Source organism: Oncorhynchus masou, chromosome 33, assembly GCF_036934945.1.
Source record: "Oncorhynchus masou masou isolate Uvic2021 chromosome 33, UVic_Omas_1.1, whole genome shotgun sequence".
Taxonomy (NCBI): domain Eukaryota; kingdom Metazoa; phylum Chordata; class Actinopteri; order Salmoniformes; family Salmonidae; genus Oncorhynchus; species Oncorhynchus masou.
The window spans coordinates 34,833,028-34,852,489 of NC_088244.1; the positions used below are offsets into that span (position 1 = coordinate 34,833,028).

General features: G+C 41.5%; 1 protein-coding gene across 1 annotated transcript; it reads right to left on the reverse strand.

The window, feature by feature from the left end:
* Positions 1–603: 603 nt before the first annotated feature.
* Positions 604–8,705, reverse strand: cptp (ceramide-1-phosphate transfer protein). The gene is made up of 3 exons (XM_064957398.1): positions 7,908–8,705; positions 7,593–7,741; positions 604–4,220 (listed from the first exon to the last, which is right to left on the reverse strand). Exons 2-3 carry the CDS (start codon positions 7,724–7,726, stop codon positions 3,698–3,700), a joined length of 657 nt encoding a protein of 218 aa, XP_064813470.1. The 5' UTR covers positions 7,727–7,741; positions 7,908–8,705; the 3' UTR covers positions 604–3,697.
* Positions 8,706–19,462: the final 10,757 nt, after the last annotated feature.

Genomic DNA, 19,462 nt, shown 5'->3' on the forward strand with positions numbered 1-19,462 from the left:
TAGAATTACAGATAGTGCACGATAAGAATACTAACAAGCATATGCAGCATACCTTGCATTTCAGCTGATAGATCAGTCTCTTTTTTTGCTTGTCAACACTCGAGGGAAGTTTTCAAGCTTTTTCAGCAGGCAGCGTAACTCAAGTTACCGATACAGCTATGGTTACCTTGACAACGCTGCGAGCCTCACACAGCAACAAAGCTGCCCCCTGGTGCAAGTCAAGGAGCGTGCAGCATCAGTCGTATCTATTATTTCTTATCACACTGCTCCAGACTAGGGTTGCAAGATTTCAGGAACTTTCAATAACTTCCCTGGTTCTCGTAAATCCTGAGTAGACGATCCTGATTCCGTATTTCCTGTTTATTCCCTCCTGATTCAGGGAATCCTCCAACCGAGACTTTGGGGATACCAGAAAATGTATTGAAAGTTCCTGTAATTTTGGAACTGTACTGCAGACAGAGATGTTTTGCATTATGCAAATTGTATTTGAAACATTGCACTAGATTTAACGCTAATATCCATCTTCATTCTTAGGTTATATAACACCATGACACAATTATGAAGAAACATAAATCATTACAGAAATAGAACAAAGACAAAGTCTAGACTTATCAGGTCTCTGTGTTTAATTTATAATTTCATTCATAGTGAACAGAAAAAATGAAAAACTGTAAGATTAAGTGGTACATATTTTAAACAATAAACAAGGCAACAGTAAACGTCATCCACCCCCCTTGGGCCAATCAGTGTAATTTTGTAAATAACAGACTTCTAAGGCAAAACCAGAGGAGGCTCCTCAGAGGATGAACGGGAAGACCATCCTCTTCAGTGAATTTCAGAAAAATGTAAATCATTTAAAAAGTTATCATTTTTAGATAAAACTATACTAAATATAATCACATCACCAAATAATTGTTTAAAACATTATTTTGCAAAAGTCTACAGTAGCCTCAACAGTACTCTGTAGGATAGTACCATGGTGTAGCCGGGGGACAGCTAGCTTCTGTGCTCCTCTGGGTACATTGACTTCAGTACAAAACCTAGGAGGCTCATGGTTCTCACCCCCTTTCATAGACTTACACAGTAATTATGACAACTCCCAGAGGACATCCACCAGCCTATCAGAGCTCTTGCAGCATGAACTGACATGTTGTCCACCCAATCAAAGGATCAGAGAATTAATCTAGTACTGAAAGCATAAGCTACAGCTAGCTAGCACTGCAGTGTATACAATGGGGTGAGTAATTAACTCAAAGAGAATGACAGTAGTTGGAACAGTTTTGATCAAATTAAGGGGAAGCAAGAGAAAAATAGAGATTGTTATTTTTCCCCACTTTCAGAATCACTTACTTTGCTAGCAATTGCAGCTGGCTAGTTTAGCCTACTGAAACACCCTGCTCAAACAGAGTGATGCTATGTTAGCTCACTGGCTATGACTTTCCAAACTAACACTGGAACTCCTCCAAGTTGTTTTTTAATTTTTTTTCTCCAAGGTTTTTCCAAGGTAAGCTTTTGGTATTACTAATTTATTGCCATCGGGGCCTCGTTGACGTAACTACTCACTGACCGTACACTGTAGCGTTACTGCCTGCCGGGTTTACAAACGCGTTAGTTCTATTTTCTATGCAGACTATGACACTACTTTAGCTAATATGGTGACAATGATGTAGGCTGTGTGTAGCGGTTTGGCTTACAAAGGTTTTTTCCACCTGGTCACATACAGCTGATGGGTTGTGCATTGAAGTCCACAACAAAGGGAAGAGGTGAGGAGGAGAGATGCGAAAAGGAATACAACGTGGCTGTTATGAAAGTGATGTGTTTACACATTATCAGGGGTGTATTCATTCAGCCAATTCTGTTGAAAAACATTTCTTAAATGGAAGCAAATGGGAACAAACAGGGATAAACATACCTGAATTTGTCCAATAGAAACTCGTTTGCAACTGTTGGACTAATTATGACACCCTATGTCTCTCGACCTGTGTGCACCTACGCTGTAAACTTTCATTCATAGGCTAGGTTGTAGCAACCTCATGATTGGTATTGGGAAAATATGAGTATCATGTAGTAGTCTAAACCTAGGTGAATGGAATATGAATTAGTCATCCAATATCCTGTGATAGAAATAAGGCCATGCTCATGAAAAACATTTGTCCTCCCTCATCTTAAACGGCACTGACCGCCACTGGGAAAGACTCATCATTCACCCAAGTTTCCTCAAAAATCAGCCAGTGGTGCACGATTCAGAAGTTTGTTCAGCTGTTTACGTACTTACCCACAATTGCTAATAACCCATCTGCAACGACTGACTATGTGTGTTAAAGTGAAAATCTGAGGCCCGCACCCGACCCAGCAAATATAGAAGATGCCCTGTAGGCTATAGTCAGACCACAGAATACATTTTTTGACAGGAGGTGGGGGATTTTTTTGTGTGCCTAATTTAGCTATGTTCCTGCTTATAATTTCAGACATTTTGGTAGGCTATTTGTTAGGTAACTTGTCTATATTTAGACAGGCCTACATGCAACCTCTGTTCTGTCATTATATGTTGCCCTAGAACACTAAGGGCGAGTTGGTAAATTCACTCTGGCTATCTACTAAGATGTCAGAGCACTACTCTGAGTATGCCTGAGTGCAGAATAACTGATGAATTTAAGAATGCACAACTCCCGTTGAATATGATCGGTCTCTTCCAAATAAAGATTACAGTTTTGGAACTGCAGTAAAAGCGTAGTAACTAGCTGACTGTGGTATTTTGGATGCAGTAATAACTGCAATACACTGCACTGTAACTGCAGATACACTAAGTTATTTTGGACGCAGTATTTGCAACATACTGCAGTTATACGGCAATCTTTTTGTATCAGTTTACTTCAAGAAATGCTTAATTCTGCAGGGGTTAATATTAAGACTCTGTGAAAGGTTATAGACCTACAGTCAGTCTCAGGTTTTCAGTTTCCATTTAACCCATTTGAACAATGGGCTGCAGTTCCTTTGTCACACGCCATCTGGATAATCAGTGTAATTTTGTAAATGCCTGATTTCTATGGCAAGACGCATCATTCCACAAAATTGCTGTCGATTTGTCAAAATTGGGCCAGTGCGGTCCGAGATATCACGTGTGACGAACGAACGTACAGAGACAGATCCACAGTCCCCTCCCCAATTTCATTGTGGGGGGACAATTAAGGACATGTATATCTTTAGATTAGACAAGACAGACATACAACCTAAAAATATGTTATTGCATTTGCAATGAAATCATACTCTTCCCATAATACAAAACCTACTTTGAGCGCTAAAAACTGATGCATGCCTAAACAAATTAAGGAGAGACTTAAATGCAAAGAGATGTGTTGCACAAAGACAGCACTGAATGCCATAGAAATCCCATTTCACAATTCTAATTAGAAATAAATACATGGGTAATGCTGCCTTACTACATAATAATGTAATGTACATACAGTAATACACCCATCTCTATACACCAGAAATTGTCACCAAGAAACAATAAGGAGCAGCACAGATTGCCAGCATTGATGTGCTGGTTGGACTACGAGGCCTACAGTAGCCTGGTGGTCTCCGATCTATTTATGCTGTCTTGCCAACTCTTATAAACAATTCCATTGGAGTTGGCAAGATGACACACATAGATCTGGGACCACCAGGCAACTACTACTACAGTACTTCCTGCCTACTAGGGCAAGTCCAATATATTGTTCTGGGCATAGAGGTCCTCTGTCACTTGGTACACCTCAGAGATGAGCGGCAGGGCATCCCCTAGCATGGCCACTACCTGCTCTGGGGTACCTACATTCATCACATCAAAGAACGTGGCACGCCCTGGGAGAGCCCAGAAAGCTGTACCGGCAGCCTTGCGGATGATCCATGCATGGTGTTGGGAGAGGGATTCATTATAGGCCTCAGAGCACATGACAGAGGTCTTGCTTTCTTCAGTGCTGGTGCGCAGCCGTTCGAGAAAGAGCTCCAGCCAGCGCAGGGCACGGTGCAGCCTCAGGAGGGTGCGGCAGCCGGACTCGGGGAAGCTGCCTCTCTTAGTCAGGTCCACCAGTTGGTTGTCCAGTTCGTATTTGACCATAGACTGGACGGTGACGTAGTGGGCCCCATTCTCACTGTTCAGATGGTTGATCAGGATTTGGATCTTGTTGACAGCATCCTTGGCGATGAAGGAGAACACACTCCCCAGGCTGTTCATGAATCTGGATACAAAGGACAATAAACACATTTAATACAACATACACAAGTTTTTTTATTGGAAGAGTCTTCAAATATTTCATTATGCTAAATGGCTCTATATATTTTTTTATTTTACCTTTATTTAACCAGGTAGGCAAGTTGAGAACAAGTTCTAATTTACAATTGCAACCTGGCCAAGATAAAGCAAAGCAGTTCGACAGGTACAACAACACAGAGTTATACATGGAGTAAAACAAACATACAGTCAATAATACAGTAGAAAAATAAGTCTATATACAATGTGAGCAAATGAGGTGAGATAAGGGAGGTAAAGGCAAAAAAAAGACCATTGGTGACATAGTAAACACAATATAGCAAGTAAAAATAAAAATAAACCACGAATGGTAGATTTGCATTGGAAGAATGTGCAAAGTAGAGATAGAAATAATGGGGTGCAAAGGAGCAAAATAAATCAATACAGTAGGGGGAGAGGTAGTTGTTTGGGCTAAATTATAAATGGGCTATGTACAGGTGCAGTAATCTTTGAGCTGCTCTGACAGCTGGTGCTTAAAGCTAGTGAGGGGGATAAATGTTTCCAGTTTCAGAGATTTTTTCAGTTCGTTCCAGTCATTGGCAGCAGAGAACTGGAAGGAGAGGCGGCCAAAGTAAGAATTGGTTTTGGGAGTGACCAGAGAGATATACCTGCTGGAGCGCGTGCTACAGGTGGGTGCTGCTATGGTAACCAGCGAGGTGAGATAAGGGGGGACTTCACCTAGCAGGGTCTTGTAGATGACCTGGAGCCAGTGGGCTTGGCGACGAGTATGAAGCGAGGGCCAGCCAACGAGAGCGTACAGGTCGCAGTGGTGGGTAGTATATGGGGCTTTGGTGACAAAACGGATGGCACTGTGATAGACTGCATCCAATTTATTGAGTAGGGTATTGGAGGCTATTTTGTAAATGACGTCGCCGAAATCGAGGATCGGTAGCATGGTCAGTTTTACAAAGTTTTACATGTTTGGCAGCATGAGTGAAGGAGGCTTTGTTGCGAAATATTAAGCCAATTCTAGATTTAACTTTGTATTGGAGATGTTTGATGTGAGTCTGGAAAGAGAGTTTACAGTCTAACCAGACACCTAGGTATTTGTAGTTGTCCACATATTCTAAGTCAGAACCGTCCAGAGTAGTGATGTTGGACGGGCGGGCAGGTGCAGGCAGCGATTGGTTGAAGAGCATGCGCATAGTTTTACTTGTATTTAAGAGCAATTGGAGGCCACGGAATGAGAGTTGTATGGCATTGAAGCTCGTCTGGAGGGTTGTTAACACAGTGTCCAAAGGGCCAGAAGTATACAGAATGGTGTCATCTGCGTAGAGGTGGATCAGAGACTCACCAGCAGCAAGAGCAACATCATTGATGTATACAGAGAAGAGAGTCAGTCCAAAACTTTAACACTGTGGTACCCCCATAGAAACTGCCAGAGGCCCGGACAACAGGCCCTCCGATTTGACACACTGAACTCTATCAGAGAAATAGTTGGTGAACCAGGCGAGGCAATCATTTGAGAAACCAAGGCTATCGAGTTTGCCGATGAGGATGTGGTGATTGACAGAGACGAATACGGCTGCACAGTATTGTTTCTTGTCGATGGCGGTTAAGATATCATTTAGGACCTTGAGCATGGCTGAGATGCACCCATGACCAGCTCTGAAACCAGATTGCATAGCAGAGAAGGTATGGTGGGATTCGAAATGGTCGGTAATCTGTTTGTTGACTTGGCTTTCGAAGACCTTAGAAAGGCAGGGTAGGATAGATATAAGTCTGTAGCAGTTTGGGTCAAGAGTTCCCCCCCCTTTGAAGAGGGGGATGACTGCAGCTGCTTTCCAATCTTTGGGAATCTCTGACGACACAAAAGAGAGGTTGAACAGGCTAGTAATAGGGGTTGCTGCAATTTCGGCAGGTCATTTTTAGAAAGAAAGGGTCCAGATTGTCTAGCCCGGCTGATTTGTAGGGGTCCAGATTTTGCAGCTCTTTCAGAACATCAGCTGACTGGATTTGGGAGAAGGCTTGGGTGAGTTGCTGTGGGGGGTGCAGTGCTGTTGACCGGGGTGGGGTAGCCAGGTGGAAAGCATGGCCAGCCGTAGTAAAATGCTTATTGAAATTCTCAATTATAGTGGATTTATCGGTGGTGACAGTGTTTCCTATCCTCATAATGAGACAACCAGAATAATTTCAGGGGTTGACATCAATGAACCATTAAGATCAGTACTGGGATTTTGTATTTGTGTTGCTATCAGTAAATAAAAAAATCTCAGTGCAGGCTCAACTTGCCCGGGTTGGCTGACATCACTAAAATTATGCGTGCACATTGATGTGGCATGCGTTCGTATGATTCTGAATGGTCAGATAGCAAGCATCAATGACAAAAAGCTGCCATGTGGGAAATAGTAGATGGCTCATTTCAGCTCGTAGCTTATTATTGATACCATGTCTTGTTTTGACTGATGTCATGTATATGCCAATATGGCTCAAATTTGCTAGCTAGCTAACCGACAACTGTAAAGATATATTTGAGAAACAACTGCTCATTGTCAAAATTTGTGTTTTCAATAAACATTTGGAGACTAAATACAGTTTACATGTTATCAAGTCTACGCCAACCCTGTCTGTTACAACCAACCTGTCTATAAATACCATACATTGTCTGTCTTTCAATTAAACAATGGTGAGGGTCCAGAAAGATCAGTTTTAGGCTAATGGAATTCTTTAGAGTTTGGTTATTTTGTCTTTTTTTAAATTAACATGCACAATGGTGCAATCTCAGAGCAGGCTCAACTACTCACTTCACTTGCCCCAGGCAATAGGGCAACACTTAAAGCTAGAGTCCTTAGTTGCTACATCCATTTTTAAAATAGATATAATTAATTTGCAATATATACCCATTGATTCTTGAAGAATATAACGTATAAATGCCTCCTGAGCTTTAATCAACTGTTGTAGCCATCAGAACCTAAACATGAGCTAGCTTTTATTTATTTGTAAACAATGTAAACAAACACTGTAGCTATATGCCCAAAACATAGTTCAAACTATAATTTTGATACCAGGGATGGTCAGTTCTTGCATAAATAGCTCTTTCTACGAATTTGATTGTGGTAACATTTCTCCAGGCCAATCTCTCAGCATTTTATCAAAACAAAGGTTGGGTAACGCTGTGTTATTGTTTCAACTAAGGATTCTAACTTTAATGTTAATCTCTGTAATGTACATAGCAGATTTGTTTTTAGTACATATAACTAGATCATGTGCACTCAATGATTTGCCAGCTGTTTGTTTAATGTTAGCCCAGGGCTACCTAGTTAGCTAAGAATCTAGGCTAGCATAGATTTAAACGACTTACCTTACAAGACCAAGCCATCCTGCTACATAATGTTCGAGGAATACTTCTTTGTTTTCAGATAGGCATGACTTAAAAGTGTCAAGAACCTCTTGTAAGGTGAATTTCGGGTCCTCTACTGCAACAGAATCGGCCATGGCTACACGGAAGTACTATACGTCGAAAAATGATATGAATGAGTGCAGCAATTCTACAATATTGTTTACTTGCTAATACAGATCTTCATATGAATGTTTTATATTCAACATGTGGGCATCCTTAATAACCTGTTATTAATAGAATTGCTAACAAATTAACTGCATTCTGATAATATCGTACTTGCGAACTCTGTCGTCCCACGGAAGTAACGTTACTAGCTAGGTTTCCACTAGCTTCTAGCAACAAAGTCGGATTCCACAGCCACAAAATAGCAAAAAATGCAATAACAAAAAACAAAGTATACGGTTAGCAGTGTGCTTAGGGTTATGATTAAAATCACATTTTAAAAAGATAAATTGTAATAATGTGCGGGGTTTATGAAGCTATTGAAGACCAAAACACTGCGAACGGCCCTGCGCAGGTCCGAAGTTCGTGAGTACTGCAGTGCAGTTGCACATCCTCGCCAATTGGTGTCGATAATGATGGGTGAAGCGCGTTGGAACAAACAGTATAAACACCGATAAGCTAATGAGACCATCTTTGGTGTAAGTGCCACTGCTAGCTAGCAACAACACACGCTGCTAACCAATCTTTCTAAAACAAAACTGCTTCTTGCAGCCATCGAGCGAGCTAAATACATTTTTTGCAGGGAAAGCTTTGTCCATCATAATTTAGCCGGCAAATCAGTCTACATTAGCTAACTAGTCATCTACTTTTCGACCCATTCTAGTTTGAACACCCAGCCAGGATGCCTAAGATAAGTGACACCACTGGTTAAATCGAAAATTCTTCAAAATACAGAAATGTAGCTAGCCACGAACTTTAGAGCACGTTGTTTACCGCTAGTTTAGCTAACTCTCCTATAGCCTGTGATTCCACCAACGTTTCTAAGCCGTCTTTGATTTCACACTCATTCGAAAGAGACATCTGCTAGAACACATATAATATTTTATATTGACCAGATACTCTAGTGGCCGCTCTCTACTTCTTAGCTGAGCTTTAACGGCGGCTGGCATCCAATAAAATGTTGCATTACCGCCACCTGCTAGACTGGAGTACAACTCCCTTATACTTTGAATGAAAAAATAAGTAAATACCCTACCACCTAACACTACTCACAAAAAAATACAAAATTACACCACCCTACTCCACTATTTAAATCTATTTAGTCCTACCTCAGGCCAACAACCTGAAAGGATGGGACCACCACTTAACACACCCTGTAAGTCTTCTGATGAGAAGTCTCACATGACCAAATACCTCTCGGCAGCTCCCACCACAACCTCAATGTTCTACGACTAATGTTCCATCCTTGCATTACAGTTGATAACCATTGCTATAAATGCTAAAAATCCAATCTTACGGAAACATACACCACCGTTCAAAAGTTTGGGGTCACTTAGAAATGACCTTGTTTTTGAAAGAAAAGCACATTTTTGTCCATCAAAATAACATCAAATTGATCAGAAATAGAGTGTATACATTGTTAATGTTGTAAATTACTATTGTAGCTGGAAACAGCTGATTTTTTAATGGAATATCTACATTTTTTGTTATTCTTAATTTAACCAGGTAAGCTAGTTGAGAACAAGTTCTCATTTACAACTGCGACCTGGCCAAGATAAAGCAAAGCAGTACGACACAAACAACAACACAAAGTTACACATGGAATAAACAAGCGTACAGTCAATAACACAATAGAAAAAAGAAAGTCTATATACAGTGTGTGCAAATGGCTTGAGGAGGTAAGGCAATAAATAGGCCATAGTAATAATTACTTAGCAAATGAACACTGGAGTGATAGATGAGCAGATGGTGATGTGGTGATGTGCAAGTAGAAATACTGGTGTGCAAAAGAACAGAAAAGTAAATAAAAACAATATGGGGATGAGGTAGGTAGATTGGGTGGACTATTTACAGATGGGCTATGTACAGCTGCATCGATCGGTTAGCTGCTCAGATAGCTGATGTTTAAAGTTATTGAGGGAAATATAAGTCTCCAGCTTCAGTGATTTTTGCAATTCGTTCCAGTCATTGGCAGCAGAGAACTGGAAGGAAAGGCTGGTTTTGGGGATGACCAGTGAGACCTGCTAGAGCGCGTGCTACAGGGCAGTGTTGTTATCATGACCAGTGAGCTGAGATAAGGCGGAGCTTTACCTAGCATAGACTTATAGATGACCTGGAGCCAGTGGGTGGAGCCAGTGGCGACGAATATGTAGCGAGGGCCAGCTGACTAGAGCATACAGGTCACAGTGGTGGGTGGTATAAGGGGCTTTGGTGACAAAACATATGGCATTGTGATAGACTGCATCCAGTTTGCTGAGTAGAGTATTGGAAGCTATTTCGTAAATGACATCGCCGAAGTCAAGGATCGGTAGGATAGTCAGTTTTACGAGGGTATGTTTGGCGGCATGAGTGAAGGAGGCTTTGTTGCGAAATAGGAAGCCGATTCTAGATGTAATTTTGGGTTGGAGATGTTTAATATGAGTCTGTGAGGAGAGTTTACAGTCTAGCCAGACACCTAGGTATTTGTAGTTGTCCACATATTCTAAGTCAGAACCGTCCAGGTTAGTGATGCTAGTCGAGTGGGCATACAGAGGTCCATTATCAGCAACCATCACTCCTGTGTTCCAATGGCACATTGTGTTAGCTCATCCAAGTTTATAATTTTAAAAGGCTAATTGATCATTAGAAAACCCTTTACAATTATGTTAGCATAGCTGAAAACTGTTGTCCTGATTAAAGAAGCTATAAAACTGACCTTCTTTAGACTAGTTGAGTATCTGGAGCATCAGCATTTGTGGGTTCGATTACAGGCTCAAAATGGCCAGAAACAAAGAACTTTCTTCTGAAACTCGTCAGTCTATTCTTGTGCTGAGGAATGAGGGCTATTCCATGCGAGAAAATGGAAGGCTTTCTGCCATTCTATTTTAACAAACCATCTCCATTTTTAACCGACTCATACTCCCCCCCCCTCTCTCTTAGACCTCCATTCCTCCTCCGTAATCCAAGTATACGTCTCCTTATGATTATAATGCACTTCTGACATACATATTGTTATTGTCTTCTCGAGGGACGCCATTTAACAGTCTGTCACAATCAGCTCGAACCCCTCGGGATGTGGCGCTCAACACTGCATCACACTTGATGTTATTCTTTATCAAAAGCTACCGCAACACTTTTCCATTTCAAAGCGCGCTCTTTCATCCACCGTCTCGCTTCAAGCAGTCCCAGAGGCCGCTCTAACAATGGAAATACATTTCTTCAAAAACAGAAGATCAGGTGGGACCATTCTAGCCGACGAGAGGGCATATAACGGTGTGAACAACAGGCACAACTGTTACCACTAGTTGTCATGAAAGCTATACTTGCTTTTTGGTCATAAGGTTAGGTATAAAATCACATTTTCAGAAGTTAAATTGCAGAAATAGTTTGGGTGTAAGACTATGGTTGTGGTAATTAGTGACAACCAGGCACAACTCCGACAGTGTTTTTCCCTCAAAGTTGCTGGGATGTCACGTGTTCTACTTATATCGGTACACCCCTAACAACCAAATCGTTAGAAAAGTTATATTCGAGCAAATAAGCCATTCCATATTTTTTTTAAATAAATTAGACACTCTTGTTATGGGTGTAAGATGGCACGAACAAGACTGGTAACTGTCATCAATTACTTGTCTTGTCATTTAACATCCAAACAAGTCTCATTGAGCTCCATACAAAAACTCATCGCTTGGCGTGTGGAAAAAACGCAACCTGCTGGAGAAGACCAATTGTGGATCCAGTTACACCACACCAACAGTGTCTTTTCGCAAGAGTACTTTGCATAATCTAGATATGTGTGCAAGAAAAGTTCAATATACACCTTTTCTTCGGGAATGTAGTGAAGTAAAAGTAGTCAATAATAAATACCCCCCCAAAAAACGAGTACTTTAACGTATTTTTTACCTAAGTACCGACAGTGTTATTGCATTTTGGTACACCAGAAGTACATCCATTTCCAATTGAACGTTGCAGAGGCAGTTGCAGTACGCCTTGTGCGGTGCACAGATTGGATGTATCGAACATATGCATAGATGGCTTGACAGAAATGGTAGCAGAAGGCGAATGTGTAACTTTTCTTGCACACATACAGATGATGCTGTGTAGCACTTTCCGCAAAAACACTGTCTGTGTGATCGAGGCGTGAAGCTTGAAGCCGCTTCCTCTCTGGATAGAGCTCGCTAGCTTTGGTCCCTACGCATGCATTGGATGCACATGCAGTTTACATTCCTTTCACCTTGATAACACCTACAGTGTTTTGCGCAAAATGGTACGCAGCATTATCTGGATAAGTGCAGCATTATCTGGATAAGTGCAACAGAAGTTCAACATTCACGTGCAGGTTGAAGCATACATTCAACAAATCCAACGTATGCACCACACAGAACTCAAAGCAACTGCCTCTGCAATGCAATGCTGCAAGGCAAATGCAACGTTCCATTGGAAATGAATGTACCTCTGGTGTACTAAAATGCAATAACTGATCATTTTTGTTTGTATTGGAGATTATCATATGCATGTGCTCTGGGCTTTCAATCTTAATGGTCAGTTGCCATCACTTTTAAGAAATCAGTAACATTATGGATGGGATGTTGTTTGTACCTCATCCATCTGTCCTTACTCAGGTGCTGGACAGGATGTTGGCCACGGCTGCATCCTTGTCTCGATTGGGGGAAAAACTATTATGCTTGATTGTGGGATGCACATGGGTTTCAATGATGTAAGTAGCTGCATGATTCTCAATGTAACTGTCCCATTGTGTAATTTAGATAATCTTTTGGTCCTTATGATGTTCCATTATTGTGCCATTGTTGTCTTTCCAGAGACGATTCCCAGATTTCTACATAACACAAGGACAGCATGATAATGCACGGCCCCATGTAGCAAAGATCTGTACACAATTCCTCGAAGCTGAAAATGTCCCAGTTCTTCCATGGCCTGGATACTCACCAGACATGTCACCCATTAAGCATGTTTGGGATGCTCTGGATCATTGTGTACGACAGCGTGCTCCAGTTCCCGGAAATATCCAGCAACTTCGCATAGCCATTGAAGAGGAGTCGGATAACATTCCACAGGCCACAATCAACAGACTGATCAACTCTGTTCAAAGGAGATGTGTCACACTGCATGAGGCAAATGGTGATCACACCAGATACTGTCTGGTTTTCTGATCCACTGACCTTTTTTCTAAGGTAACTTTGACAAACAGATTCATATCGCTATTCCCAGTCATGTGAAATCCATAGATTAGGGCTAAATTAATTTAATTCAATTGACTGATTTCCTTACGTGAACTGTAACTCAGTTAAATTGTTTTGGTTCAGTATAGATTTATTCGCCACACTGGGTTTTGCAGCTGCAAAAACACACATACAATTCACACAAGCATATATTTATACCTTCCAATGTGGCGGAGTCACCTTGCATTTCTAGGATAAACAATCAGTCTCTGTTGGTAGGCAAGAACTGAGTCTGTTCCTCCTATTGGTGTTATCGTGGGCCAACCTGAGTCCAGAACGTTCATGGGCAGGGATGTGTGTGTATGAGATAAGACCTCAGTTTGAGTATTGTTGGGATGGACACCTCTAGCCCCCCTCTCAGAGGTTTCTTCTCTCTTCAACTTTGTCCTCACCTCCACGTCTTTCTTTGCCATAGTTCCACAGAAAATCGCCTGACCTTACCAGGAACTGAGAGTCGACTTTGGCTCTTTATCTACTTCCTTTAGACATATGAATATAAAAGGAGTTCACTCACTGCTTTAGAATGTAGTGAAATACTGGTAAATTGAAGAGGGTGCTAATAAATCAATGTCTAAACGTAGTTTTCATTCATTCAACTAATCATTAGATTCTTCTCTACCATTTTATAACCTTAATATGCTTGTACTTAACCGTGTTGAGTGAAATAAGAACCTAAGTTTGTTGTGACCGTTGGTAGTTTAAACTGCCCTGCTCTTGGTTGTATCTCTTCCATTTTCGGCATTGGGAGGTAGTAACATTATGAGGCGTTTCCACAGTTTGGACCAATCAACTAGACCGATTGTCTTCGTGGGAGGGTAGATATGGAAATTCAGTCTGTTTAGCTTTATAAATCAACAAATACATAGACCCAATTTGTTTTGTATTCTGCAGATTTAATTTAGAAAAACCCAATGTTATCACACAGGAACCTGCAGCCACTAGCTAGCTTGTCAGTTGATTTTTGAAGTTAGCACTGTTCTGGCCGCAGAGCAGTAGCAGAGTTCTATTGAGCAGCGACCACTTTTTGACCACGGTCATATTGACATTCTATTCACTCTAACCATGCTAAATTCTCAGAGTAAATATTCTAACTTGTGAACCATCTGTTAGAGACAGGATTTGCACTATTGTTCTTTTTCTTCCGGATCGACAGGGGCACACACCAACACTCAGACATCATTTACAAACGAAACGTGTGTTTAGTGAGTCTGCCAGGTCAGAGGCAGTAGGGATGACCAGGGATGTTCTCTTGGTAAGTGTGTGAATTGGACCATTTTTCTGTCCTGCTAAGCTTTCAAAATGTAACGAGTACTTTTGGGTGTCAGGGAAAATGTGTGGAGTAAAAAGTACATTATTTTCATTAGGAGTGGAGTGAAGTAAAAGTTTTCAAAAATATAAATAGTAAAGTACAGATACTGTTGTGGAAAATATTGAGTCAAATATTTACACAGATACCGGAACTTGTGAATTCAATTTAGACTAACAGAGCTGAGCCCTTCCAAGGAAAATACAAAATTCTTATATTACAGAGTCCTGCCTTAAAATTATTCTGTCTTTGCACGACATATAGAGTCCCCTCCCTCTATATGAAAATAGCTTCCCTTGACCTTTCTCCACCATTATCTTTCCATCTCAGTTCTTGCTTGTTAACGCCCACATCTGACAGCCGTCTATGTTATAATGGTAGCGGGGCCCTGGTCCTATATGTTCCATTCCTTATATAGCCATTCTGTCTCAGCTCTTCAAAGTGGACAGCCTAGATGCTGCTAATAACGCAAATGTAATCATAGTCATGAGTTTTGCTCCCACAATACCCCAAAAAAACGACTTCATTTTAATCAAAAGCTTGTCTGGGACAGCGAAACCAGGGCCAAAATCACGTAGCGTACACCCGACTTAAAACAGGCTCAAAAGTCCTCCCTCTGGACCAGCGATCACTCGCATGTTCCACACCACCTATAAAACACAACGACTTGAGCAGAGAAAGAAAATGCATCTTAATAATTTCACACCACCCTTGATGAGAATTAGTTTGGGGCAAGGACCACCTACTCGATCTGTTCCATGCCAATGGGATGTTAGATCTTCTGCTGGGCTCTGAAGATGGGACTCTATTGGTTTCCCTCACACGTTACCCCAGACTTCCCTTCAGATCATCAGAGAGAACACACTCGCTCCCTCTCCTTCGTTCGCGTATTTGGGTGTCATAGCAAACTACGAGCTTTGTAATGACTTAATTGCACCATGTAGTCCAGGAAGCCATATGTATGGCATTAACATTAAGGTTTTGATGGCATGGTAAAATAAGGCCCCTTCCATCAAGATAACAATTTTGTCTAGCATTGCCCAAGCTGTATATTCAACTATCCACATAATTTGTCCCTTAGTCCATGACCATGTGGTTACTACTGCATCTCCAACAGATTTGGCTATCCCTTTTACACTTTCACCCTCCACAACTGCAGTCAATATCAATGACACGGTGAATCTATTCACGCTGCTAGTCGAAACTCGTAATGAATTCAATTTGAGTGACATTCACTTCTCTTATAGGTGTGTCATTCACCACTAGTGCCTTGGTGAACACTTCACCATGGTTGGAAGGTGCTGTTATCGCCTGTTCACCCGTGTCTGAGTCTAACACCCCATAAGATTGTTTATCTGCTTCTAGGCTCTTCCATTAGATAACTGTCTGTTCCAAAATGATGCTGCCAGTAGTGTTTTGCTCGCACATATTGGTCAATTTAGGGGCTCGTAAAGGGATTGTTTAGCGGCTCGTAAGTAAGCATTTCACTGTAACGACTACACCTGTTGTACACCTTGTTTGATTTGATCAACGAGTTTCACTACAATTGTAGTTTTGTTAGCGTATTGCTCGGTTAACATGTTTCTTAGAGTTGTGTTATCCCAGCACAGAATGTTATTGGGTAGGAGAAGCTTTCCCCCCCCCAAAGAGAGTCTGTGTTTCCATCTTTAACTTGATACACTATCGGCATTTGGGGAACAAACATTCTTTTGACTACTCAGCCCTGAGCTACTCTCAGAAGGCTGAACATCTATGACATATCTGGGGTGGGTTTCCTGCTCCCTTCTCTCTGGGAGGATGTGAAAGCATATGGTTTCAAGAGTGTAACTTTCACCGCTTCCTCCACACCAGGGCGGTGTTGCCGCAGGTACAGTAGGAGGGACAGTCTCATCTAGTTCTTCAGACATGAAGTGCCGTTCTGCTCTCTCCAGATCCATTTCTGCAACACAATGACTCCGCCCAGGGCAGAACCCAGCCTCGGAGTACTGGTTTGTTTTTTACTCTCCTAGAACAACCCACACAGCATGTCCACAGTGATTAATGTTCTGCTTCGCACCTGTGACATTAACAGCACTTCTCACCCAATGCACCCTCTCATCTGTCCACTCTCCTATCCATTGTACTGGCATTGAAATGCAGTCATTATCATTGTTCCCCTAAATCACTACTGCTAGGAATACGGTTATCACTACACGGATGCTGTTATGACAACACTTTTCTTAACATAACGCCTACTCTCCAGTCTCCTTTTCTCCAGCTCTTCTTCCAGCTTACCCATTAGTCAGAACGGATCTCATTTCACATGAGAAGTATGGATCCACCAGAGAGAGGCTGTGGTTTTCACCTCTGTTATCGCGGTGAGGGGTACCGTTTGGGGTCCGGACCAGCTGTTTATTCTCCAAACACACCGGCTTGGTGAACTTTGATGTACACTCGGTCCCCCAGACTCAGGCCGTGCTCGCGGTTATCTCCTGGGGTTCCGTTGCTCGTGTGCTACTTTTACCTGTGAATTCACACACTGCAAGGCATGGGTCATTTTCTGATAGTAATGACAACAATGATTCTGCCATTATGGAATCACCTCCCTTAGGAGAGTCTGAGCTGCAAAGTTCAGTGTAGATTTATTGCAGCTAGAAAAGCAGACACACAATTCACACAAACATATGTTTATACCTTCCAATTAGGCGGAGTCCTTGTATTTCTAGGATAAACAATCAGACGCTGTTGCTCGGCAAGAGCTCAGTCTGTTCCTCCTACTGGTGTTATCGTGTTTCCAGCCTCTGTCCAGAACCTTTGTGGGCAGGGATGTGTGTGTGATAAGACACATTAGGAATGTGACCAAAATAGCTTTTTACCACCTGATGAACATTGCCAAGGTGCGGATGTTTCTCTCTCAGGCTGATACAGAGGGACTCATCCACAGTTTTATTACAAGCAGACTTGACTACTTTAATGCTCTCCTGTCTGTTAAATCAATCTACGATTGTGCACCCCAATACATATCAGACATGCTTTTGAGTTATGTACCCAGTAGGTCCTTCAAGTCCTCTGGCACTGGCCTTTTAACTATCTAAAAGCCTAGGACAAAGAGGCATGGAGAGACAGCCTTTAATTACTATGCACCCAGACTCTGGAATAGTCTGCCAGAGAACCCGAGTGGGACAGAAACTGTGGACATATTTAAAATAGCTCTTAAAACACAACTTTTTAGCTTTGCTTTTCCTTAGGGTGCTTTTTTAGTCTTTCAGTTCTATTGTTTTCTTTTGCTTTTTTATCCTCTCACGTTTGAGAGGGCCGCCCACCAAAACTCACGGACCAGGCAAGGAGGGGTTTAATCAGAGAGGCAACAAAGAGACCAAAGATAACCCTGAGCTGCAAAGCTCCACAGCGGAGATTGGAGTATCTGTCCATAGGACCACTTTAAGCCATACACACTCAAGTTCTGTTTTGTCTTATTTCTTGTTTGTTTCCACCCCCCCCCCCCCCCCCAAAAAAAAATGTGCGTCTTCAAAGTGGTAGGCATGTTATGTACATCAAATGATTCAAACCCCCCAAAAAATCTATTTTAATTCCAGGTTGTGAGGCAACAAAATAGGATCAATGCCGAGGGGGAGAATACTTTTTTCTTTTGCAAGCCCCTGTACCCCTGTCAGGTGGGTGAATTGTCTTGGCAAATGAGAAATGCTCAATAACAGGGATGTAAACAAATTTGTTCTTAAAATTTGCAAGAAATATTATTTTTGTATGGGATCTTTATTTCAGCTCATGAAACATGCGACCAACATTTTACATGTTGTGTTTATATTTTTGTTCAGTATAAATGACACAGTGAAAAGAAGGAAGTCTGTACATAATAAAAATGTTCCAGAACTTGTTTGCAATAAAAGTAAACTGCAAAGAATGTGGCAAAGAAATTAACTTTATTTCCTGAATACAAAGTGTTATGTTTGGGGCAAATCCAACACAACACGTCACTGAGTATTACTCTTCATATTTTCAAGCATGATGGTAGCTGCATCATGTCAGGGGTGTGCTTGTCATCGGGAAGGACTGGGTTTTTGGGGGGGATAAAAATATATACGGAATAGAGTTAAACATAGGCAAAATCCTAGAGGAAAACCTGGTTCAGTCTGCTTAACAACAGACACTGGGAGACAAATTCACCTTTCCGAAGGACAATAACCTAAAACACAATGCCAAATATACACCGGAGTTGCTTACCAAGATGACATTGAATGTATCTGTGTGGCCTAGTTACAGTTTTGACTTTTTGAAAATCTATAGCAAGACTTGAAAATGGCTGTCTTGCAATGATCAACAACCAACTAGACAGAGTTTGAATAATTATTTTAAGAATGTGCAAATATTGTACAGCCCAGCTCTTAGAGACTTACCCACAAATACTCACAGCTGTAATCGCTGACAAAGGTGATTCTAGCACGTGTTGACTCAGGGGTGTGAATGCTTATGTAAATTAGAGATTTCTGTATTTAACTTTCAATACAAAAAGATTATTTTTCTAAAACATGTTTTCACTTTGACATTGTGGGGTATTGTGTGTAGATGTCTGGGGGATATTTTTTTAAATACATTTTTAATTCAGGTTATAACAAAATATGGAATACAGTGCATTCAGAAAGTATTCAGACCCCTTGACTTTTTCCACATTTTGTTACGTTACAGCCTTATCGTAAAATGGATTAAATCATTTTTTTTCTTATCATTCTACACACAATACCCCATTCAGACCCTTTACTCAGCATTTGTTGAAGCACTTTTGGCAGCGATTACAGCCTTGAGTCTTCTGGGCACACCTGCATTTGGGGGGGTTTCTCCCATTCTTCTCTGCAGATCCTCTCAAGCTCTGTCAGGTTGGATTGGGAACGTCGCTACACAGCTATTTTTCAGGTCTCTCCAGAGATGTTAGTTAGGGTTCCAGTCCGGGCTCTGGCTAAGCCACTCAAGGATATTGAGACTTGTCCCGAAGGTGAACCTTTGCCCCAATCTGAGGTCCTGAGTGCTCTGGAGCAGGTTTTCATGAAGGATCTCTCTGTACTTTGCTCTGTTCATCTTTGCCTCGATCCTGACTAGTCGCCCAGTCCCTGCCGCTGAAAAACATCCCCACAGCATGATGCTGCCACCAC

Bases quoted from the DNA above. Each gene is read 5' to 3' on its own strand.
- cptp (XM_064957398.1), bottom strand. From the start codon at position 7,726: ATGGCCGATTCTGTTGCAGTAGAGGACCCGAAATTCACCTTACAAGAG. The intron at 4,221-7,592 runs GTAAGTCGTTTA...CTTTGTATCCAG, and splicing joins GGATGGCTTGGTCTTGTAAG to ATTCATGAACAGCCTGGGGA.